Source organism: Leopardus geoffroyi, chromosome X, assembly GCF_018350155.1.
Source record: "Leopardus geoffroyi isolate Oge1 chromosome X, O.geoffroyi_Oge1_pat1.0, whole genome shotgun sequence".
Lineage (NCBI taxonomy): Eukaryota > Metazoa > Chordata > Mammalia > Carnivora > Felidae > Leopardus > Leopardus geoffroyi.
Window position 1 is genome coordinate 31,471,056 of NC_059343.1, and position 22,762 is coordinate 31,493,817.

At 37.0% G+C, this 22,762-nt stretch overlaps 1 protein-coding gene across 1 annotated transcript in view; it reads left to right on the forward strand.

Annotated features, from left to right (window-relative positions):
• CFAP47 (cilia and flagella associated protein 47) overlaps window positions 1–22,762 on the forward strand; it is a 553,185-nt gene that overhangs the window by 64,901 nt on the left and 465,522 nt on the right. The window contains exons 16-19 of the mRNA XM_045471009.1: window positions 9,438–9,568; window positions 12,793–12,915; window positions 14,202–14,333; window positions 17,110–17,187. Coding sequence (XP_045326965.1) covers window positions 9,438–9,568; window positions 12,793–12,915; window positions 14,202–14,333; window positions 17,110–17,187 — 464 coding nt within the window. The remainder of the gene's footprint in view (window positions 1–9,437; window positions 9,569–12,792; window positions 12,916–14,201; window positions 14,334–17,109; window positions 17,188–22,762) is intronic.

Genomic DNA, 22,762 nt, shown 5'->3' on the forward strand with positions numbered 1-22,762 from the left:
TAAATTTTTCAAAGTACAAAACACAAAGACATGTATTCTAAATATGTTTTTGAGTAAAACCATTAACCTTTAAGTACTTTTTTAAAAATGAGATTTCATTTTTTTAAACTGTTTGTTTATTAGGGAGATGGCAGTTTCTAGGCTGAGGAAGGCCACATAGTAAGGAATGGTAGTATAGGAAACTAGAAGGATTATTGCTCCTTGAAGGCATTGTCACCCTGCAAAGGCAGCCCTGGAATACCTATCTATGGACTTCTGACTGCATAAGATAAATAAGCCCCTATTTACCTAACCCGCTATAGCAGGTCTTTTGTTACTTACAGACAAATATAATCAAATATAATCCTTTTTTCTTGTTTTTAATAATTTGTTGTCAAGTTAGGTCACATACAGTGTAGTCTTGGCTTCAGGAGTAGATTCCTGTGAGTCATTACTGATATACAACACCCAGTGCTTATCCCAAAAGATGCCTCCTCAAAGCCCATTACCCATTTTTCCTACTCCCCCAACCCCCCACCCCCATCAACCTTCAGTTTATTTTCTGTATTTAAGAGTGTCTTATGGTTTGCCTCTGTGTTCATAACTAATTTTTCCTTCCCTTCCCCTAGGGTCTTCTGTTAAGTTTCTCAAATTCCACATATGAGTGAAAACATGGTATCTGTCTTTCTCTGACTTCCCTTAGCATAATACATTTCAGTTCTATCTACGTGATTGCAAATGGCAAGATTTCATTCTTTTTCATTGCCAAGTAGTATTCCATTGTGTATATATACACCACATTTTCTTAATCCATTCATCAGTTGATAAACATTTGGGTTCTTGTCATAATTTGGCTATTGTTGATAGTGCTGCTATAAACATTGGGGTACTTGTACCCCTTCGAAAAAGCATCCCTGTATCCTTTGGATAGAATCCTAGTAGTGCTATTGCTGGGTCATAGGGTAATTCTATTTTTAATTTTTTGAGGAACCTGTACACTGTTTTCTAGAGTGGCTGCACCAGTGGCTGCACTATTCCCACCAATAGTGAAGAGGGTTCCCCTTTCTCCGCATCCTTGCCAACTTCTGTTGTTTCCTGAGTTGTTAATTTTAGCCACTGACAGGTGTGAGGTGGTATCTCATTGTGGTATTGATTTGTATTTCCCTTATGATGAATGACGTAAAGCATTGTTTCATATGTCTGTTGGCCATCTGGATGTCTTCCTTGGAGAAGACTCCATTCATGTCTTCTGCCCATTTCTTCACTGGATTATTTGTTTTTTGGGTGTTGAGTTTGGTAAGTTCCTTATAGATTTTGGATACTAGCCCTTATCCAATATGCTATTTGCAAGTATCTTCTCCCATTCCATCAGTTGCCTTTTAGTTTTATTGATTGTTTCCTTTGCTGTACAGAAGGTTTTATCTTGATGAGGACCCAATACTTCATCTTTGCTTTTATTTCCCTTGCCGTCAGAGATGTGTCAAGTAGGAAGTTACTATGGCCGAGGTCAAAGAGGCTGTTGCCTGTTATCTTCTATAGGATTTTGATGGTTTCCTGTCTCACATTTTTTAAAACATAATTTATTGTCAAATTGACTTCCATACAACACACAGTGCTCATCCTAACAAATGCCCTCCTCCATGCCCATCACCCACTTTCCCCTCCCTCCCACCCCCCATCAGCCCTCAGTTTGTTCTCTGTATTTAAGAGTCTCTTATGGTTTGCCTCCCTCCCTCTCCGTAACTTTTTTTTTTAATTTTTTTAATGTTTATTCACTTTTTGATAGAGACAGAGCTCAAGTTGAGGAGGGGCAGAGAGAGAGGGAGACACAGAATCCAAAGCTAGCTCCAGGCTCTGAACTGTCAGCACAGAAACCGACGCGGGGCTCGAATTTATGGACCATGAGATCATGACCTGAGCCAAAGCCAGATGCTCAACCAACTGAGCCACCCAGGCACCCCTCTGTAACTTTTTTTCCCCCTTTCCGTCCCCCATGGTCTTCTTTTAAGTTTCTCAATATCCATGTATGAGTGAAAACATATATCTGTTTTTCTCTGACTGACTTCTTTCACTTAGCATAATACCCTCCAGTTCTATCCACATTGCTGCAAATGGCCAGATTTCATTCTTTCTCATTGCCAAGTAGTATCCCATTGTATATATAAACCATATCTTCTTTATCCATTAGTTAATTGATGGATATTTAGGCTCTTTCCATAATTTGGCTCTTATTGAAAGTGCTGCTATAAACATTGGGGTACATGTACCTTTATGCATCAACACTCCTGTATCCTTTGGGTAAATTCCTAGCAGTGCTATTCCTGGGTTGTAGAGTAATTCTATTTTTAATTTTTTGATGAACCCCCACACTATTTTCCAGAGTGGCTGCACCAGTTTGCATTCCCACCAATAGTGCAAGAGGGTTCCCATTTCTCTACATCCTTTCTAGCATCTATAGTCTCCTTATTTGTTCATTTTAGCCACTCAGATCTACATGAGGTGGTATCTCAGTGTGGCTTTGATTTGTATTTCCCTGATGAGGAGTGACTTTGAGCATCGTCTCATGTGTCTGTTGGTCATCTGGATGTCTTCTTTGGAAAAGTGTATTCATGTCTTCTGCCCATTTTTTCACTGGGTTATTTGTTTTTCAGGTGTGGAGTTTGGTGAGTTCTTTATAGATTTTGGATACTAGCCATTTTTCTGATATGTCATTTGCAAATATCTTGTCCTATTCCATTGGTTGCCTTTTATTTTTTTTTCAATATAAGAAATTTATTGTCAAATTGGTTTCCAACGTTGTTTGCCTTTTAGTTTTGTTGATTGTTTCCTTTGTAGTGCAGAAGCTTCTTATCTTGATGAGGTCCCAATAGTTCATTTTTGCTTTTAATTCCCTTGCCTTTGGAGATGTGTTGAGTAAGAAATTGCTGTGGCTGAGGTCAAAGAGGTTTTTTCCTGCTTTCTCCTCTAGGGTTTTGATGGTTTCCTGTCTCACATTCAGGTCTTTCATACATTTTGAGTTTATTTTTGTCTTTGTTGTAAGAAAGTGGTGTAATTTCATTCTTCTGCATGTTGCTGTCCAATTCTCCCAGCACCATTTGTTAGAGAGACTGTCTTTTTTTCCATCGGATGCTCTTTCCTGCTTTGTCAAAGATTAGTTGGCCATACATTTGTGGGTCCAATTCTGGGTTCTCTATTCTACTCCATTGATCTGTGTGTCTTTTTTTTATGCCAATACAATAAATACTTTCTTGATGCTTACAGCTTTGTAGTAGAGGCTAAAGTCTGGAACTGTGATGCCTCCTGCTTTGGTTTTCTTTTTCAATATTACTATGGCTATTTGGGGTCTTTTGTGGTTCCATTCACATTTTAGGACTGTTTGTTTTAGCTCTGTGAAGAATGCTGGGGCTAATTTGATTGGGATTGCATTGTATGAGTAGATTGCTTTGGGTAGTATCGATATTTTAACAGTATTTCTTCTTCCAACCCATGGGATGTTTATCCATTTCTTTGTGTCTTCTTCAGTTTCTTTCATAAGCTTTGTGTAGTTTTCAGCATATAGATCTTTTACTTCTATGGTTAGGTTTATTCCTAGATATTTTATGGTTCCTGATACAGTTGTAAATAGAATTGATTTCTTGATATCTTTTTCTATTGCTTTATTATTGTTGTATAGAAATGCAACCAATTTCTGTACATTGGTTTTATATGCTGCAACTTTGCTGAATTCATATATCAGTTCTTGCACTTTTTTGGTGGAATCTTTCAGGTTTTCCATGTACAGTATTACGTCATCTACAAAAAGTGAGAGTTTGACTTCTTTTTTGCCAGTTTGGATGCTTTTATTTCATTCTGTTGTCTCATTGCTGAGACTAGGACTTCTAACACTGTGTTAAACAACAGTGGTGAGAGTGGACATCCCTCGCATGTTCCTGATCTCAGGGGGAAAGCTCTTAGTTTTTCCCCATGGAGGATGATATTAGCTGTGGGACTTTGATATATGGCTTTTATGATATTAAAGTATGTACCTTCTATACCTACTTTCTTGAGGGTTTTTATCAAGGATGTTGTACGTTGTCAAATGCTTATTCTGCATCTATTGACAGGATCATTTGGTTTTTATCTGTTCTTCCATTAACGTGATGTATCACATTGATTGGTTTGTGAATTATGAATCAGTCCTGCAGCCCAGGAATGAAGTCCCCTTGTTCATGGTGAATAATTCTTTTAATATACTGTTGAATTTGATTTGCTAGTATCTTGTTGAGAATTTTTGCATCCATGTTCATCGGGGTTATTGGCGTGTAATTCTTATTTTTCATGGGGTCTTTATCTGGTTTGGGAATCAATGTAATGTTGGCTTCATAGAATGAATCTGGAAGCTTTCCTTCTGTTTCTATTTTTTGTATCAGCTTGAGAAGAATAGCCATTAACTATGCTTTCAATATCTGGTAAAATTGCCCTGTGAAGCCATGTAGCCCAGGACTCTTATTTGTTGGGAGATTTTTGATAACCAGTTTAATTTCTTCACTGGTTATGGGTCTGTTCAAATTTTCTCCATTTTGTTGGCATATAATTTCTCATAGTATTCTCTAATAGTTTGTATTTCTGTGGTGTTGGTTGTGAGATCTCCTCTTTCATTTGTGATTTTATATATTTGGGTCCTCTTTCTTTTCTTTTTGAGACATCTGGTTAGGGGTTTATCAATTTTGTTTGTTCTTTCCAAAAACCGACTCTTAGATTTATTGATCTGTTCTATTTCCTTGGACTGTATATTGTTTATTACTGCTCTAATCTTTATTATTTCTCTAATATTTATTATTTTTCTTCTTCAGCTGGCTTTGGGCTTTCTTTGCTGCAGTGTTTCTCGTTTCTTTTGCTGTTAGGATAGGTTCTGTGTTTGGGACCTTTCTTGCTTCTTGAGATAGGCCTGGATCGCAATGTATTTTCCTCTTACGACTGCCTTTGCTGCATCCCAAAGGGTTTTGGATGGTCATGTTTTCATTTTCATTTGCTTTCATGTATTTTTAAATTTCTTTTTTAATTTCCTGGTTGGCCCATTCATTCTTTAGTAGGATGTTCATTAACCTCCATGTATTTGGAGGCTTTTAAAATTTTTTCTTGTGGTTGATTTCAAGTTTCATAGTGTTGTGATTTGAAAATATGCACAGTATGATCTCAGTCCTTTTATATTTGTTGAGGGCTGTTTTGTGACCCCAGTATGTGATCTTTTTTGAGGAATGTGTACATTTGAGAAGAATGTGTATTCTGCTGGTTTTGGATGAAAAGTTCTAAATATATCTGTTAAGTTCATCTGGCCCAATGTGTCATTCACAGCCATTGTTTCCTTACTGATTTTCTGTTGCTTTTGAATGAAAACTTCTGAATATATCTGTTAAGTCCATCTGGTCCAATGTGTCATTCATAGCTATTGTTTCCTTACTGATTATCTGCCTAGATGCTCTGTTCATTGTTGTAAGTGGAGCATTAAAGTCCACTACAATCACAGTATTGTTATCTGTATGTTCATTTATGTTTGTGATTAATTTATTTATATATTTGGGTGTGTTTCCATGTTGGGGGTGTAAACTTTTACTGTTGTTAGCTCTTCTTGAGGGTTAGGCCCCCTAATTATGATATAATGTCCTTCATCTCTTATTATTGTCTCTATTTTTAAATCTAGTTTGTGTGATATAAGTATGGCTACTCGGCTTTCTTTTGACATGCAGTAGCATGATAGATGGTTTTCCATCCCCTCACTTTCAATCTGCAGGTGTCCTTGCGTCTAAAATTAGTCTCTTGCAGGCAGCATACAGGTGGATCTTTTTTTTTTTTTTTTTTTTTTAAATCCGTTCTGATACCTTATGTCTTTTGATTGGGGGATTTAGTAGTCCATTTACCTTCAGAGTGATTATTGTAAGTTATGGATTTGGTGTCCTGGTGTTATCTGTAGGTTTCATGTTTGTGGTGATGTCTCTGGTCTTTTGTAGTCTTTGCTGCTTTCCACTCACAGAGTCCCCCTTAGGACCTCCTGCAGGGCTGGCTTAGTGGTCATGAACTCCTTTAGTTTTTGTCTAGGAAAGTCTTTATCTCTCCTTCTATTCCATATGACAGCTTTGCTGGATACACGATTCTTGGCTGCATATATTTCTATTCAGCACATTGAGTATCTCCTGCCACTCCCTTCTGACTTCCTAAGTTTCAGTGGACTGGTATCTTATGACCCTTATGTGTCTACCCTTATAGATTAAGGCCTGTTTTTCCATAGCTGCTTTCAGAATTCTCTTTATCTTTGTATTTTGTAAGTTTCACTCAGATATGTCATGGTGTTGGCGTGTTTTTGTTGATTTTGAAAGGAGTCCTCAGTGCCTCCTGGACTTGGATGTCTGTGTCCTTCCTTATATTAAGGAAGTTCTCTGCTATAATTTGTTCAAATAAACTTTCTTCCCCTTTCTTCTTTTGGAACGCCTATGATAAGGATATTATTTCATTTCATTTCATTGAACCACTTAGGTCTCTAATTCTTCCCTCATAGTCTAGTAATTTCCTTTCTCTCCTTTTCTCGGCTTCATCATTTTCCATTATTTTATCGTCTATTTCACCTATTCTATGTTCTGCTTCTCTCATCCTTGCTGTCACTGCATCTAGTTTATTTTGCACCTCATTTACAGCATTTTTAAATTCATCATGACTATTTCTTAGGTCCTTGATCTCTGCAGCAATAGATTCTCTGCTATCTTCTATGCTTTTTTCAAGCCCAGCTATTAGTCTTAGGACTGTTATTCTATTTTAATGTGCACATATATTGTTTATATCTCTTTTGAGCCATTCTCCAGCTGTCATTTCTTCCTTGAATTTCTTTTGAGGAGAATTACTCCATTTCATCATTTTGGCTAGTTTTATGTGTTTTAGTAGCTTGTTCTGACTCCTGTACCTGTGAATACTACTATATTAAAATGCAGTCATACTGTCTAGAGCCTGGCATGTCCAAAAGTGTTTTTGATGTGTGTTGCATGCTATCCATTGTTGCATCTTTGGTTGCTTTTTCTCACTGCTTGTTGTGGTGGATTTGACTTTCCACCAGGTGTTCTTTGATTTTTTCATTGAAGTAACCCTGGAAAAAAGGAATAAGTGGGCAGGGGAAGAAGTCTTATCCCATACAAAGAGAGAAATGACAGGGGTCGAAAAAAATACCAGGCAGAGAGTCAAAGTAAGTATAAGCCTTAATCCAGAGAGAGAGGAAAATAAAGAAGAAAAAGATACAGAAAAGGTATTAAAAAATTGAGTAAAAATGCCTGATGAAGCAAACAAACAACCAGAAAAGAGAATGAAAAAAAAATATATGTATACACACACACACACACACACACACACACACACACACACAAAATAAGAATTGATCAAAAATCAAATCAGGATCTCTGGGCCTGATTCCAATGGAAAGAGGTTTAAGAAATGGGGGGGTGGTAGAGGGAAAAAGAAGAAAAAAGAGAAGTAAAAGAAGAGAAAAAGATAATAAAAGAATTAAAAAAGAAACAGACTAATATACAAAACATCAGGATAGTTGTCTCTTGGTGCCTGGGGGCTGTTCTGGTCTGGAGCAGAGGCCATCTGGTTTGGTTGGGGTCAGTCCTGCTCTGGTAGATAAGTAGTTACCCAGCACAGAGTGGCAGGGTTTGGTATAAGTGGGTTCTGTCCCCACTGGGGGCCACTGTGATGTTCTCTGAATCCCAGCCATGTTGGTGATGGGGCGGAAAATGGTAACACCCCAACTCTCTTCCCCAGATAGGGTGTCTCAAACCATGCTGTTCAGGCAGCCCTCACATAATAGTGCTGGCGGGCAACTTGTCCTGCTCCACAGTCTCCTGTGCCTCCTAGGTGCTCTGCTCGGATTCAAACCTGATGTCTTAAAGGATCCTGCACCACAAAACCCAATTCTGGAATAGCGCCAGTCTGCCCAGTCGACAAAGAGCCTCTGGTTGGCGCCTGCAGGGTGTTTTGTCCTTGGAGGGGCAATAAACCCTCTTCCTACAGTACTCGAGGGAGGGGACTGCTCTTGCCCAGTGTGTCCCTGAGATCACTACAGCTCCCAGGGGCTGGCTCCCCTCCCCTCCCAGGCACATGCAAACAGCTGGCTCTGGTCCAGAGAAAGTTGCGTACCCCTGAAAACCCCTATCTTCACTTGTAAGGTTGTTTGCAAAGTAGAAACTGTCGCTCTCTATATTTTTGGTTCCCCAGACTATGGTCTGGAGATGTTTTTCTCTTGTCCAAATACAATCCCATATGTCTACAGCCTCTCCTCACTTCCTTTTGTCTCTCCACAGAAGAGGTCCCCTCCCCTCCGTACCTATGCCATCCGTTCTGTTTTATCTCTTCCAATTTGCAAACATGCGCTTCTGTCCCACTAAGCTCTCTCTTTCCACCTGTGGGGATCCTTCTGCCCCTCAGCAGATTGATTTCCTGGGTGTTCCAGATGATCTGACTTCAATTCAACTGTGTTGGAGGGATGAGGGGGAAATAATGATCCCCCTACTTTTCCACCAGCTTGATTCCTCCCAGACAAATATAATCCTGATGGACGCCACTAGACTGTTAGTTTTTCCCTGAGCAGTTTCTTTTCTGTTTATAAATTATGGTGCCTACCATAGTATTGGCACTCAGAAGTATTAACAATAACATCTGGCACTGGGTGTTTTCGTGGCATCACACACTATGGTAATTGCTTTACATGTCTTATTATCTCTCTACTTGACCACTGCAAAACTAAGAGGTACGCACTATGTTTTTAAATTTATGGAAACTGCCATCGCATGAAAATGTACCTAACCCTAAGGCAAAGTATATTTGTGACACTCACTCATCATTCTGTTTAATGTTCCATGCATTTGAATTTTCCTTTGGAGGAAGACTTGTAAGTCATTCTTTCCATCAAATATTATTTTCTTACTCCAAAGGAAATGATGAATTTAAACAGATAAAGCAGCCCACACCAAATGTGCCTAATATCTCTGGGTTCTCAATACATTTGAATTATAGAAATGTGTTAATTACTGGTAGCAATATCAGAAGTTCTATCTCTAGGATTGTGAACACATAAAAACAAAAAAGCCTCTGGTAATTGTAATTTTTTACTCTGAAAACTGAATGAGTGATGTTAATAAGTATTTCAGAGTGTTGGGAAATGTGAAGGAGAAAGTTTGCTAAATATTGGCATACTTTTTGTCAAATATTTTGATCTTAATAAAATTGGAAAATAAGGTATGCATGTTAGCTTTTAATCAAACTCTCTAGGTCTGTACTCATTTGATAATCTGTCATGTAGTATTTCCCTATATTTTGAATTTAATTTAAATAATTTGTTATATAATGTCATTACATTTTTATGCCAGCTCTTATTTTGGATATTAAAATAAATACAATTAAAATATGGTCCATGTCTGTTCTTTCTAAATCCTCTGTAGGCACTGTTGAACCATATTCCTCCTTGCAATGTGAAGTAACATGGCAGCCAGGTTTCAGTTCTCCGGAAAGGGGAGAATTTGTTCTTCACGTCAATGAAGGAAACACGATGACCCTAAAATGTGTTGCACAAGTAATGATTTCCATTGGATATGATTTTTATTTTGAAGACTCTAAATTGGTTGGGCTTATATATGTGTGTATAGTTAGGTATATATATATTAGTAAAACTGATTTTCCTTGCAGTATTTTTTTAACTGAATTACCCATCCTCTTGGTACCACTTCTCTACCATAAATGAAGACTTTGCTAAAAAATGGTATTGTGTTACCTAGAATTAACTCAGAAATCCAAGACTTTGGTGCCAGTGGTACTAGGTTGTTATTAGAGCCTTTATAAACATAAAATAGCATGAGAGCCACTTAACAATTACTGCATTAAAAGAAAAATAGAAAAAATTGTGTTTTTGTCCTACTATAATGCCTTGTTAGAATTCTAGTAGTAATTAATAACTCAGTGTGAAATGGATCGTGTAATTTACATAGTAAGGAGATATGGAAATTCTTATTTTTATAGAACATACTGCTTATAATAAAAATGAGTAAAGTTAAAACTGCAGTATGTTGATTTTAACATTCTGTGGTAGAGCCCAGAAGGCCTTAAGTTCATGCCTTGTCATCACCAAGAATCCACTTTACTTGTGTACTAAATTTTCTTTCCAATATTGGTAGTAATTTAACAAGCCAATGCTGTTTTATTACATCTCGTCTCTATCTCCAGGCCATGATCATGCTCTTAAATATTTCAGCTATGAAGAAGCTCATAGCCTTAAAAGATAAGAGATTCATCCACTTTAATGATGGCATCAATCAGTACGGTCTTTCCTCTGCTCTAGGCTTGAAATCAGCAGGACCTTACTTTTTTCCCTATGTTTAAATTACTTACTGTTCTTTAAAAAACTTTCTATTGAAGTATATAGTATACATATAGTATATATTATACATATAGAAAAGTATATTATGATTTCCATATTGTTCAGTCTTTAGAGACTGATGGCACCTTTGTAACTCACACCCAGATCAACCAGATCAAGAAATAGCATATGACTAATATTCCACAAGAACCATCCTTCCCTCCCCAATTTACAGTTCCAGTCACTCCATCCCTCTCAGAGTCATCACTATCCTTACTTCTAAGGACATAGATTAATCTTTGTTGTGAGCTTTATTTAAATGTAATCAAAACATGTGTTCTCTTTTATGTCTGGCTTCTTTTGTTCATCATTAGGTTTGTGGGCTTTGTCTATTCTGAAACGTGTGGTGACAGTGTATTCATTCTCATTCCTGAATAGTATTCCATTGTGTGACTATACCATCATTTTTCTGTCACACAGCTGATGGGGATTTGGATTGTTTCAGATTTATCACTACTATAATAGTGCTTCTGTTGACATTTTTATAGATGTATTTTGGTGAATATATGCACATAGTTCTTTAACTGTTGCTTTCATAACTGTGTATGACAAAGTTACTAATATAAATTTGCTCACATACCCCATGTGTATTTTTTCTAACAGATAAAAGATGAACAATTTAGTAGTTTAGGCTTTGCATTAGTAATGTCATTTATTAGTTACTTTGTGTCAGGCAGGATGCTAAATGCTATTCATGTATTTTCTAATTTAATCTTTACAACAACTCTGTAAGGCTGTATTTATGACTCAGTTGATGGATGAGGAAATGCGGGATTAGGGTGGGTAATTAACGACGGTGAGTTCACACATGCAGTAAATGCTCTAGATGGAATTTCTATCCAGATCTCTTTGCCTCCACAGTCTTTGCTGTTACCCTTTGTTAAAATGTGTCCACTTTTCTACCCTAGGATTGCTTAAAAATAAAGTCTGAGATCTCAGAATAATGGGTTAGGTTATTTTATGATAAATTCTTGACATCCTTAAAGTTAAATGAATTGTGAAGTGTTTCTCTTAAGAAAGTAAAGATGGAGGAACATGAAGTGATTAAATAAAATGTTCATTGTCATTAATTTATGAAGTATTTAGTTGACCACTTTGTTATGTTAGCTTTGTTTATTTTTTTAATTTTTATTTTTATTTTTTTTTTTTTTAATTTATTTTTTTTTTTTCAACGTTTATTTATTTTTGGGACAGAGAGAGACACAGCATGAACGGGGGAGGGGCAGAGAGAGAGGGAGACACAGAATCGGAAACAGGCTCCAGGCTCTGAGCCATCAGCCCAGAGCCCGATGCGGGGCTCGAACTCACGGGCCGCGAGATCGTGACCTGGCTGAAGTCGGACGCTTAACCGACTGCGCCACCCAGGCGCCCCTATTTTTTTAATTTTTAAAATGTTTTTTTTAACATTTTATTTATTTTTGAGAGAGAGAGAAAGAAAGAGAAGTGAGCAGGAGAGAGGCAGAGAGGGAGACACAAAATATGGAGCAGGTTCCAGGCTCTGAGCTATCAGCACAGAGCCTGACATCGGGCTAGAACCCACGAACCGTGAGATCATATCCCTAACCCGAAGTCAGACGCTTAACTGACTGAGCTACCCAGGCGCCCCTATTAGCTTTGTTTACAAATCTATTATTCCAATTTCCCAAGTCATATTCTTCAAATAGTTATAAGAAAGTATTAAAACCTCCTAAGACAATAAATAATTCATCATAGATAGAGATAATAGGATGTGGTATAAAGAGCACTGAATAAGGAATTGGACTACTTGAGTTCCAGTTCCCCTTTGTTATTGTATCCTTTCTTGTGAAATAGGAGAGATAGATAATATCAGCATTTTCACAGAGTGTCCTATGATACTGTAGTTGGGGAAGTTATTTGTGCAGGGTTAAGGAGGAGTTCTGTGCCTAAGTAACTCTGAATCACAGTGAACTACCTCCTCATTCTCAGTTAAGCAAAATGTGCATTATCAACATAATAAGTGCTAAGAGAAGACTTCTAGTAAAAACGTGTCAATATAATTTCATTTGGCACATTATTTCCTATGCTAGGGGACTCTTGAACTCTTTACTTTTGCAGAGCACATGGTTACACCCTGTACATGGTTGGATAGATGATTTCTAAGATCTCCTTCAGTGATTAATCTACATGATTCTAAGTCTCATATTTACTTCCTCCATTGAGTTGTCTTAATCCCCCTGCCTTCCTCCGTTTAGCATTACGTTTTAGATCTTCCATTCTATTTTTCCTTTCTCTTAAGTACATTATAACATCTGATAACACTTCATATTCTAGAAATTTCTATGAAGCTGAAAAAATTTGAGTCATTTGGTAGGGGATAAAAATATTTATTATTATTTCTATCATAACTTCTCTTTTATTATTAGGTTGGCCACACCAAGGTCGTATTTTTGGAGCCAAGGATCCTCTTCGGTAATAGCCCTCAAGGTTTAACAACTTGGAGGAAAGCGATTCTACACAATGTAGGACAAAACCATGCTTATTTCAAGGTAATGTAGAATCTTGGAATCTTGTTTGGAGCAGATCACATTATAATTTGAATTAATCTTTTGCCATGAACACTGTAGTGTTGCTTTATAAATTGGCTGATGCTAATATTAGTCTCATAATATTTCGTATGAGACTTATCTGAGTACATTTCATCTACTTTGTCCTTGTAATTTCCCACGCGAAGTTTTTTCTCCTTTTTTTCCCTCCCTTAGTCTCTCTTTTTCTTCTTACCTTTCTTTTTCTTCCTGTCATTTTGTCTTATTGAAAAGATAATTTGAAAAAATAACACTTCAGAAAGTATCCATTGTTGCTATTACAACTCTATATTTAATTACATGTTTTTCCTTCTTTCTTCATTTTCACTCTATCATCAGGACTATTATGGTAGAAACTGGGACCTAGAGCAAGATCCTTCTAAAGATACTCTTTTTATACTTGTTGTTCCTGATTTGAATTACAGGGTGAGGGGTGTTTAAAGTGGTGATAGAATTTTTTTTGCTTAAAAATATATTAAGATCTCCCAGTAGAGGTTAGTGTTTGAAACTTTTCATTCAGGCTTTGTATCTACATGTCTTCTGCCCAAACGAAAAGAAAAAAACAAAAAAACAAAAAAACAGAAAATCCAGATACCTTTATCTATTCTGTTGCTTGAAAACTACTTCTGAGGTCTATTTGCTCCTTCATTCCAAAAATACCTTAACCAATTTTCCTTTAAATTATTTTGGCTTCAAGCATGGTAGATACTCGTAAATTAGCCTCTGAGAAACCACACCATAAATCCTTTGGTAAGGTGCTTAGAACTTTTTCGAAGATCAAAATGATATCTTAGGCATTATGTTATCAAGGAGATAACAGAGAAGAGGAGGGTTATCATCTTGCTCTCCTCCCCCCCCCCCCAACCCTGTAATGTTGCTTTCAGTATTTACTGTCAGGAAAAAGACAAACTATCAAAGTAGTATCTAGAATTTTGTCATCTTCTCTAACAGATATGTCTCATCCTTGTAAGTTTTGCAGTGTCTTGAAAACGTTCTAGACAATAAACTTCATCATCTTTTTTTCAATTGGATGCCACCACTACTGAAATTTCTGTTTCCTGGGTTAGGGCTACAAACCCTTCTTGAAGTTTATTTGTGTGTCTAGTGTTTGAAAACTTATTACAAAATCATCTCATGCTCTGTGCCCAGGGTCCTCTCTCTAGGTAGTAGTTTGGAAGCTTTCTTATGAAAGCTTCAGAACAGTAACTTTAAAGGGATAATGTAGCATTTCTGCAAATTTTCACTTACAGGTTTGTGACCAGAGTCTTTTGTCTACCATTAATATTGTTCCATCACAAGGAATAATTCCATTTGGGGGACTAACTGTTCTCAATATCTCCTATACACCAACTGTAGCAGAAAAATTTGATACAAGAGCAAAGGTATGTTTATGCATATATGTATTCATACCTTATGTATGTCTATGTGGATTTGTTTGGTTGTTTTTAGATATTTATAATAGTAGGTATAATACTGTAAAATGTGTGTGTTTTATTCTTAGAAAACTTGTTTTAATGATTTCTTCTAATGGGAATGGGTTTTAATGGTTTAATGGTTTATGATACTAATCAATTGGTTTTAAAATTTGTGTTATTTTTTTTAGCAGCTGAGTTACCTCTAAAAAATGCAGTTTTTAGAGGTCTGTGAAATAAGCAACTTTACCTGTATAATCTTATAGAAATGGTTAGCAGAACCTGGCAAGAGGATTTGTAGAAAATATTTTGGTGAAAGTTAGTAATGGAAATTTCTACTAAGTTGAAATGGATACCTTTCATCAGTATGAGGCATTTTTCACATGAAATTAGAATGATGTTTGGTGTCTCTAAGTTGTGCTACGTCTTCATTAGTCATAGAGGAAAGGATGACTTTTTTACATGACATTAATTAGATATTTGATTTAACTAGATACCTTAAGAAAAATTAATCAATTTTGGAATGTTAATTCTAAGTAGCTTCAATGACTTTATGAATTGTAGGCAAATTCTATATGGTGTTAACATCTATATTTTATAGCATGGATAAAATGTGTACTAGTTTATATTCTTAGAGCTATTTAAATAGGAAAAGATATTACCTTGATTTTAGAGGCTTCTCTAAGTGATCACTAAACAGAACAAATAAAACATAAGACCAGTCTCTGATAAATGTTATAATAAACTCAAGGAGTGGAATACTCTTTTTTTAAAAATTTTTTTAATGTTTATTTATTTTTGAGAGAGAGAGAGAGAGAGAGAGAGAGGGAGAACACGAGTGGGGGAGGGGCAGAGAGAGAGGGAGACACAGAATCCAAAGCAGGCTCCAGGCTCTGAACTGTCAGCACAGAGCCAGATGCGGGGCTCAAACTCACAAACCGTGAGGTCATGACCTAAGCTGAAGTCATACGCTTAACTGACTGAGCCACCCAGGTGCCCCAAGGAATGGAATACTCTTGATATTCAGTCTAATGATCAACTGTGTATATTTACTTACATTAGAAATGATAGGTACACTTATCAAATCAAAATGAATAGTTTTGGATATATCCTCTATTTTATCCTTAATTTCCCCTAACAGTTAATTTTTAAATAATTTGACAATATTATTAATGTGATAAACACCAAAAATTGTCCCAAATAAACCATCAAATGATTGTATCTTACTTTTAAAAAGAAATATGTATTGAAGGGTGTTTATAAATTATATATTGTGGTATATGGTCTAAGATTTGAGCAGAATTTTTTTATATAATATTCTGGAAAACATAAAAAATAATGCCACCAAAATACAGATTTTACTAAAAGATTAATTTCTACTGTATTTTAGAAGGTTATGCTGTTTTTACAATGCTTACCTTTTTAACAAAATATAATAAGATTCATTTATTCATCCGCTCAACACATATTTCCTGGGCACAAATTTTATGTTAGTTTCTGTTGTAGATTCAGTGGATGACAAATGATGCGGAGGTGGGTAAAAAACAGCCCTGAAAAGTTGAGATTATGTATGGGGTTCATCAATTAAGAACATGTTGATTTGTAATTTCCTCTGAATTATTAAATGATGCTTTTTATGATTTTAGTCAAGTATTTTGTTTTTATAGTATATATTCTTTAAATAAAATTGGGCAGTTGTATAATATTATGAATATACTGATTTAGTTAATAAGATTAAATGGCACATAGCTTTCCCCAATAATTTTGAACAAATGATAATTTGGAGTTTATTTGCCTATGTACAGTCACTGACTTTCTGTGAAAAGGGTACAATATATTCATATCATACAATATACAGAAAGTATAGTGTCACTGAGTTTCTGTGGAAAGGGTAAAATACATTCATATCTCTTTCTTAGATATATATTTAGATTTAAATCCAGACTTGTTATACTCTATTCTTATACAGGTAAGGCTTTCAGCGAATGCTGTTATTGTGCTTCTGAGATTTTGCTTAGACACTTTAATATTCATTTAATCTACATTTCTAATTTTGTAGGAATTCATGAAACGAAATTCTTATTTCACTATCTTAATTTTCCCGGAGGCAGTTGAGTGTTCAGGTAGTCCTTTGTTCAAATTTAGCCCCTGCTGTTCTGAGACATCAAGAAAAAAGCAAAATCCTCTGCCTCTCTGAGCCTCAATTTTCCTGAGTTGGAAATTAAGATATTCATATTAACGACCTCACAGAATACTCAGGAATAAAAAGGAGACAATGTATTTAGCACGATTCCTGGCCCATTTACTCAGCAATGTTTTTTAGCTACTTTCATTATTATGGTCATTGTGGATGTTAGTGTCTTGCCATGGGAAGAAGTGTTTGTACTCAGTGCCCTGTCTGTTTTAATTTTGAATAATCACTTGAAATTAGGTAAATACAAAAGGGATACAGGGAGTGGCAATAACATCTAGTCACATGGGTAGAACTCTGTCCTCAAATTCATAAGCTGTGAACTGGTCCTGCTTGTGGTGTAGGTTTTTGAGAGTTGAACATTCGTTCCTCTTAGGAATAAATTCTGCATAACAAGAAATGCGATGACAACTGTCAGAATAAATCTTGTGACATTTATAATATGGTATGAGTATTTGAATTTTAAAATATTACGAAATGCCAGGTAACACTTTAGCAAGATGCGAGGAGATTTTAATGTGGTTTCTACAAAGTTTTATATTTCTCTTAAATAAGGTTGCTATTCGCCATGCAAATGTCATAGACCTTAGGATTGGTGGATCTGTTGAGATTGCTGATGTGGAAATTAACCCGGTGAGTATGTTACCTATTTGTGGAACTGGTTTATAAGTGTGGTGACTTGTGTTTTGTGTCCCTAGTCAACCCATTTATGTTTAAAAATATTTTATTATATAATACTTTGGCACATCGAAATTTATATATGTAATATAAGTGATGAAGCAGAATATGAAATGAAGGTTTAATTATTTACCACTGAACGAGGTGGCTGGGTGGCTAGACACAGAATCTGAAGCAGACTCCAGGCTCTGAGCTGCCAGCACAGAGCCTGACGCGGGGCTCGAACTCTCAGACCGCGAGATCATGACCTGAGCTAAAGTTGGATGCTCAACCAGCTGAGCCACCCAGGCGCCCCTGGCTTATTCATTTTTGAGCTTTGTAACAAACATGTGCTGTGTGTAGTCTTTGGTGAGTTACTTTTAACTGACTATTATATTTGCAAAGTTTATCTAAATTGTGTGTAGCTGTATTTTTTTCCTTCTCACTTCTGCTTAGTAGTCCGTTATGTTGTAGTAGACCTGTTGTAATTTGTAGATCCATTCTGCTGTCCATTCAATGAAGTGTTTCTGTTTTCTGGTTACTACAAACATGACAGCTGGGAACATTTATGTACATATCTTACAAGGTACAAATGCCAGTGTTTCTCTAGGAGTGGAGTTGCTGAGTCGCAGAATATGTGCATTTTTGGCTTCACAAGATAGTTTCCATATTTTCTTCTCAAGTTTCCAATACCCCACATCCTTTTTTTCCATAAGTTGTATTGTAAGACTTCATGTTTATCTATCTATTAAGTATAAAATGATATCTCACTGTGGTCTTGATTTCCATTTTCTGAACTATAGTTGTATATATGTATGTATGTATTTTTAATGTTTATTTATTTTTGAGAGAGAGAGTGTGCAGGGATGGAGGAAGGGCAGAAAGAGGGAGACACAGAACTCGATGTGAGCGACAGGCTCCACACCGTCAGTACAGAGCCTCGTGTGGGGCTCGAACTCATGAACTGTGAGATCATGACCTGAGCTGAAGTTGGATGCTTAACCGACTGAGCCATCCAGGCACCCCTAGTTGTATTTATTTTTTAAATCATTGCTCTGTACCCTGCTAAAACTTTGTCCTACAATTGACAGAGTACATACACACACATACTTTTTTTTTTTTTTTTCCTGGCAAGTCTCTCAGGAATTAAGTCTGGTCTCATCTACCCAAAAAATTTAACTCTGATCCTTCAAAGCAGGCTCATATGCCCCTCCATTGTGGAATTTATAACATGTTACAAACATCTTAAACTCTGGGAACATCTTCATCATAGCATTTGTCGTATTATTTTGAGGTCATCTGCACATCTGTTTTTGTCTCCCACTAGTACTGCAGCACCTGACACCATTCTGGTGCTGAATTAAATTGAGCAGATCTTGATGAGGCTGCCAGTGCCTCCATTAGGGCCTCATTTCTATTCTGTACTTTAATGGTATCACCACAATTCTAGTGTCTTGCTTTAAGTTATAATTTTCTTTTATTTAACTAATTTTTTTTTTAATTTTTTTTTTTCAACGTTTATTTATTTTTGGGACAGAGAGAGACAGAGCATGAACGGGGGAGGGGCAGAGAGAGAGGGAGACACAGAATCGGAAACAGGCTCCAGGCTCTGAGCTGTCAGCCCAGAGCCCGACGCGGGGCTCGAACTCACAGACCGCGAGATCGTGACCTGGCTGAAGTCGGACGCTTAACCGACTGCGCCACCCAGGCGCCCCTTAACTAATTTTTTTTAATGTTTGTGTATTTTTGAGAGAGAGAGAGAGAGGGGGGGGGGGCGGGGAGGGAGGGACACACAGAATCTGAAGCAGGCTCCACGCTCTGAGCTGTTAGTGCAGAGCCTTAGGTGGGGGCTTGAACTCAAGGACCGCGAGATGATGACCTGAGCCGAAGTCAGACACTTAACTGACTGAGCCACCCAGGTGCCCCGTTGAGTTATAATTTTCTAACCTTTATTTTATTTGGTGTTGAAGACATGATAAGTCCACATCAATTGGCAAATACTAGGCTGGCTTGTCCAAGACTGTGGTGATTCTTCGAGACTAAACCCTTAGTATCTAGAGTGCTTTTTTCCATTGCTATAGTGTTTCTCCTTGAACAATATTAGAAGTGTATGGAGACTTTTACTATTTAATTTCCACACCCTAAAGGAATTTGTGGCATGCTTTGCATGTTATGGTACAATCGAGTAATTTTTTAAGACTTGATATTAATATATATCAATATTCTTTAATATGTTGAATTTTAAGCATAGCTGCCTAGCTGCCTTTTAAAAATAATATTCTGGCATCACCAGATATTATCAGTAATACATGTATTTATTTTTATTTTTTAAAAGATTTTTAAAGTTTATTTATTTTTGAGAGTGAGTGAGCAGGGGAGGGGCAGAGAGAGAGGGAAAGAGAGAGTCCCAAGCAGGGTACACGCTCTCAGCACAAAGTCCAACGTGGGGCTCAGACTCACAAACCATGAGATCATGTCCTGAGCTGAAATCCAGAGATGGACGTTTAACTGACTAAGCCATCCAGGCACCTTTGTCAGTAATACATTTAATAACTGTATGGCATGGAATATGTATCTTAAAAACAATTATGAAATTTTATCCAAATGAACATATGGACAAGACCAGCATGGCAAAAGAGGAGTGATTTTTGTGCATATACAAAACATCAGACTTTTATGACCCATATTGGATTTTACAGATTTCACCTGTAGAACTAGGTTGACATTATAAGTGAGACAGATAGTGGCCATTTGACCGTAATGCAATATTTTCCTCAACATTTCTCTTTAATGTTATGTATAATTCTTTTACTTAGAAACTGTAAGGCTAAAATGTAGTAATTCTGCCAAAAGAGGAATCCTACAGGATTTTGTGATGTCAGCACATGCTTGGCACATCTGCTGAAGTTAAGATACATTCAATGGCACAAAAACAGACATTCAGATCAATGGAACAGAATAGAGAACCCAGAAATGGACCCACAAACGTATGGCCAACTAATCTTTGACAAAACGGGAAAGAATATACAATGGAATAAAGACAGTCTCTTCAGCAGGTGGTGCTGGGAAAACTGGACAGCGACATGGAGAAGAATGAAGCTAGACCACTCTCTTACACCATACACAAAAATAAACTCAAAATGGATGAAAGACCTAAACATAAGATAGGAAGCCATCAAAATCTTCGAGGAGGAAGCAGGCAAAAACCTCTTTGACCTTGGTTTCAGCAACTTCTTACTCAACACGTCTCTGGAGGCAAGGGAAACAAAAGCAAAAATGAACTATTGGCACCTCATCAAAATGAAAATCTTCTACACAGTGAAGGAAACAATCAGCAAAACTAAAAGGCAACCAATGGAATGGGAGAAGATATTTGCAAATCACATAACAGAAAAAGGGTTAGTATCTAAAATCTATAAAGAACTTATCAAACTCAACACCTAAAAAACAAATAAACCAGTGAAGAAATGGGCAAAAGACATGAGTAGACACTTCTCCACAAAAGACATCCAGATGGCCAACCGACACATGAAAAAATGCTCAACATCACTCATCATCAGGGAAATACAAATCAAAACCACAATGAGATACCACATCCCACCTGTGAGAATGGCTAACATGAACAACTCAGGCAACAGTAGATGTGGTCGAGGATGCGGAGAAAGAGGATCTCTTTTGCACTGCTGGTGGGAATGCAAACTCGTGCAGCAACTCTGGAAAACAGTATGGAGGTTCCTCCAAAAATTAAAAGTAGAACTACGCTACGACCCAGCAATTGCACTACTAGGTATTTATCCAAGGGATACAGGTATGCTGTTTCGAAGGGACACATGAACTCCCATGTTTATAGCAGCACTATCAACGATAGGCAAAGTGTGGAAAGAGCCCAAATGTCCATCGATGGATGAATGGATAAAGAAGAAGTGGTATAGGGGCGCCTGGGTGGCGCAGTCGGTTAAGTGTCCGACTTCAGCCAGGTCACGATCTCGCGGTCCGTGAGTTCGAGCCCCGCGTCGGGCTCTGGGCTGATGGCTCAGAGCCTGGAGGCTGTTTCCGATTCTGTGTCTCCCTCTCTCTCTGCCCCTCCCCCGTTCATGCTCTGTCTCTTTCTGTCCCCAAAATAAATAAACGTTGAAAAAAAAAATTATAAAAAAAAAGAAGAAGTGGTATATATATACAATGGAGTATTACTCATCCATCAAAAAGAATGAAATCTTGCCATTTACAACTACATGGATGGAGCTAGAGGGTATTATGCTAAGCGAAATTAGAGAAAGACAAATATATGACTTCACTCATATGAAGACTTTAAGATACAAAACAGATTAACATAAGGGAAGCAGGGGCGCCTGGATGGCTCAGTCGGTTGGGCATCAACTTCGGCTCAGGTCATGATTCACAGTTCGTGAGTTCGAGCCCCGCATCGGGCTCTGTGCTGACAGCTTGGAGCCTGGAGCCTGTTTTGGATTCTGTCTCTCTCTCTCTGCCCTTCCCCTGCTCGCATTCTGTCTCTCTGTCTCTCTCTAAAATAAATAAAAACATTAAAAAAATTAAAAAACGAAAAACAAAAAATAGCTGCATGTTAAACTCACCAAGTTGTGCACATTAAAAAAACAATACATTCAATAAACATGACTTACATATATTTAAGCTAGGTTTCAGGTACTAGAGATATAAAAATGAATCAGGCCTAAGGTCCACTAGGAGAGACAGATCTGTAAACAAATAACCAGTCTTTATGATGTAATGGTAAGTAAATATAAGGAAGAGAAGTAGTTCTGAGAACAGCATAATAAATTTTGGTTTATCTAACTGGGATTTGAAGGATACATAATATTTTATCAGGCAATTTCAAGTTAGAGAAAAGCCTTCCTAACAGAAGGGACACATTGATAAAGACACAGAGGGTGAAGCATCAGGTATTGGTTGGAAATGACAGGTCATATAGCTTGCTGAAGTATGAAGTCATGGGGTAAGAGTGGAGCTAGGTGAGGCAGGGGAAGGTCAAGATGAGCTTTATGAGCCCTGCTAACAAATTTGGACTTTGTGTGGAAATTGAAGGAGAATCATCACATTTTAAGATAGGAAGTGATATGATCAGATTTACGGTTAGTTTAATTTGTGACTTAGTTGTGGAGGGGAGAATTGGAGAAAGTTCAGGTCAGAAATGAAATGAAAAGTGATGAGTTACTAACTTCATACAATTATGTTAGGGATAAGAGGTGAAGGAGGCAGAATGAACAGGATTTGGTAACTGATTACATATAGGAGGTAGGGGGAAGGAAGGAAAATGTGACCAATTTTTATAGCATACTGTAGTTAATGTCCTTGATAAGAAATAACAGTGTAAAGTTTTTATCAAGGTGTAACTAACATATAACATTATCTTAGTTTTAGGAGTACCACGTAATGATCTGATATTTGTATGTGTTGCAAAATGATCACCATAATAAATCCAGTTAATGTATTTCACCAAGCATAGTTAAATTCTTTTTCTTGTGATGAGAACTTTAAGATTCTTAAAGTATAATTTTTGGTTTACATTATTTTC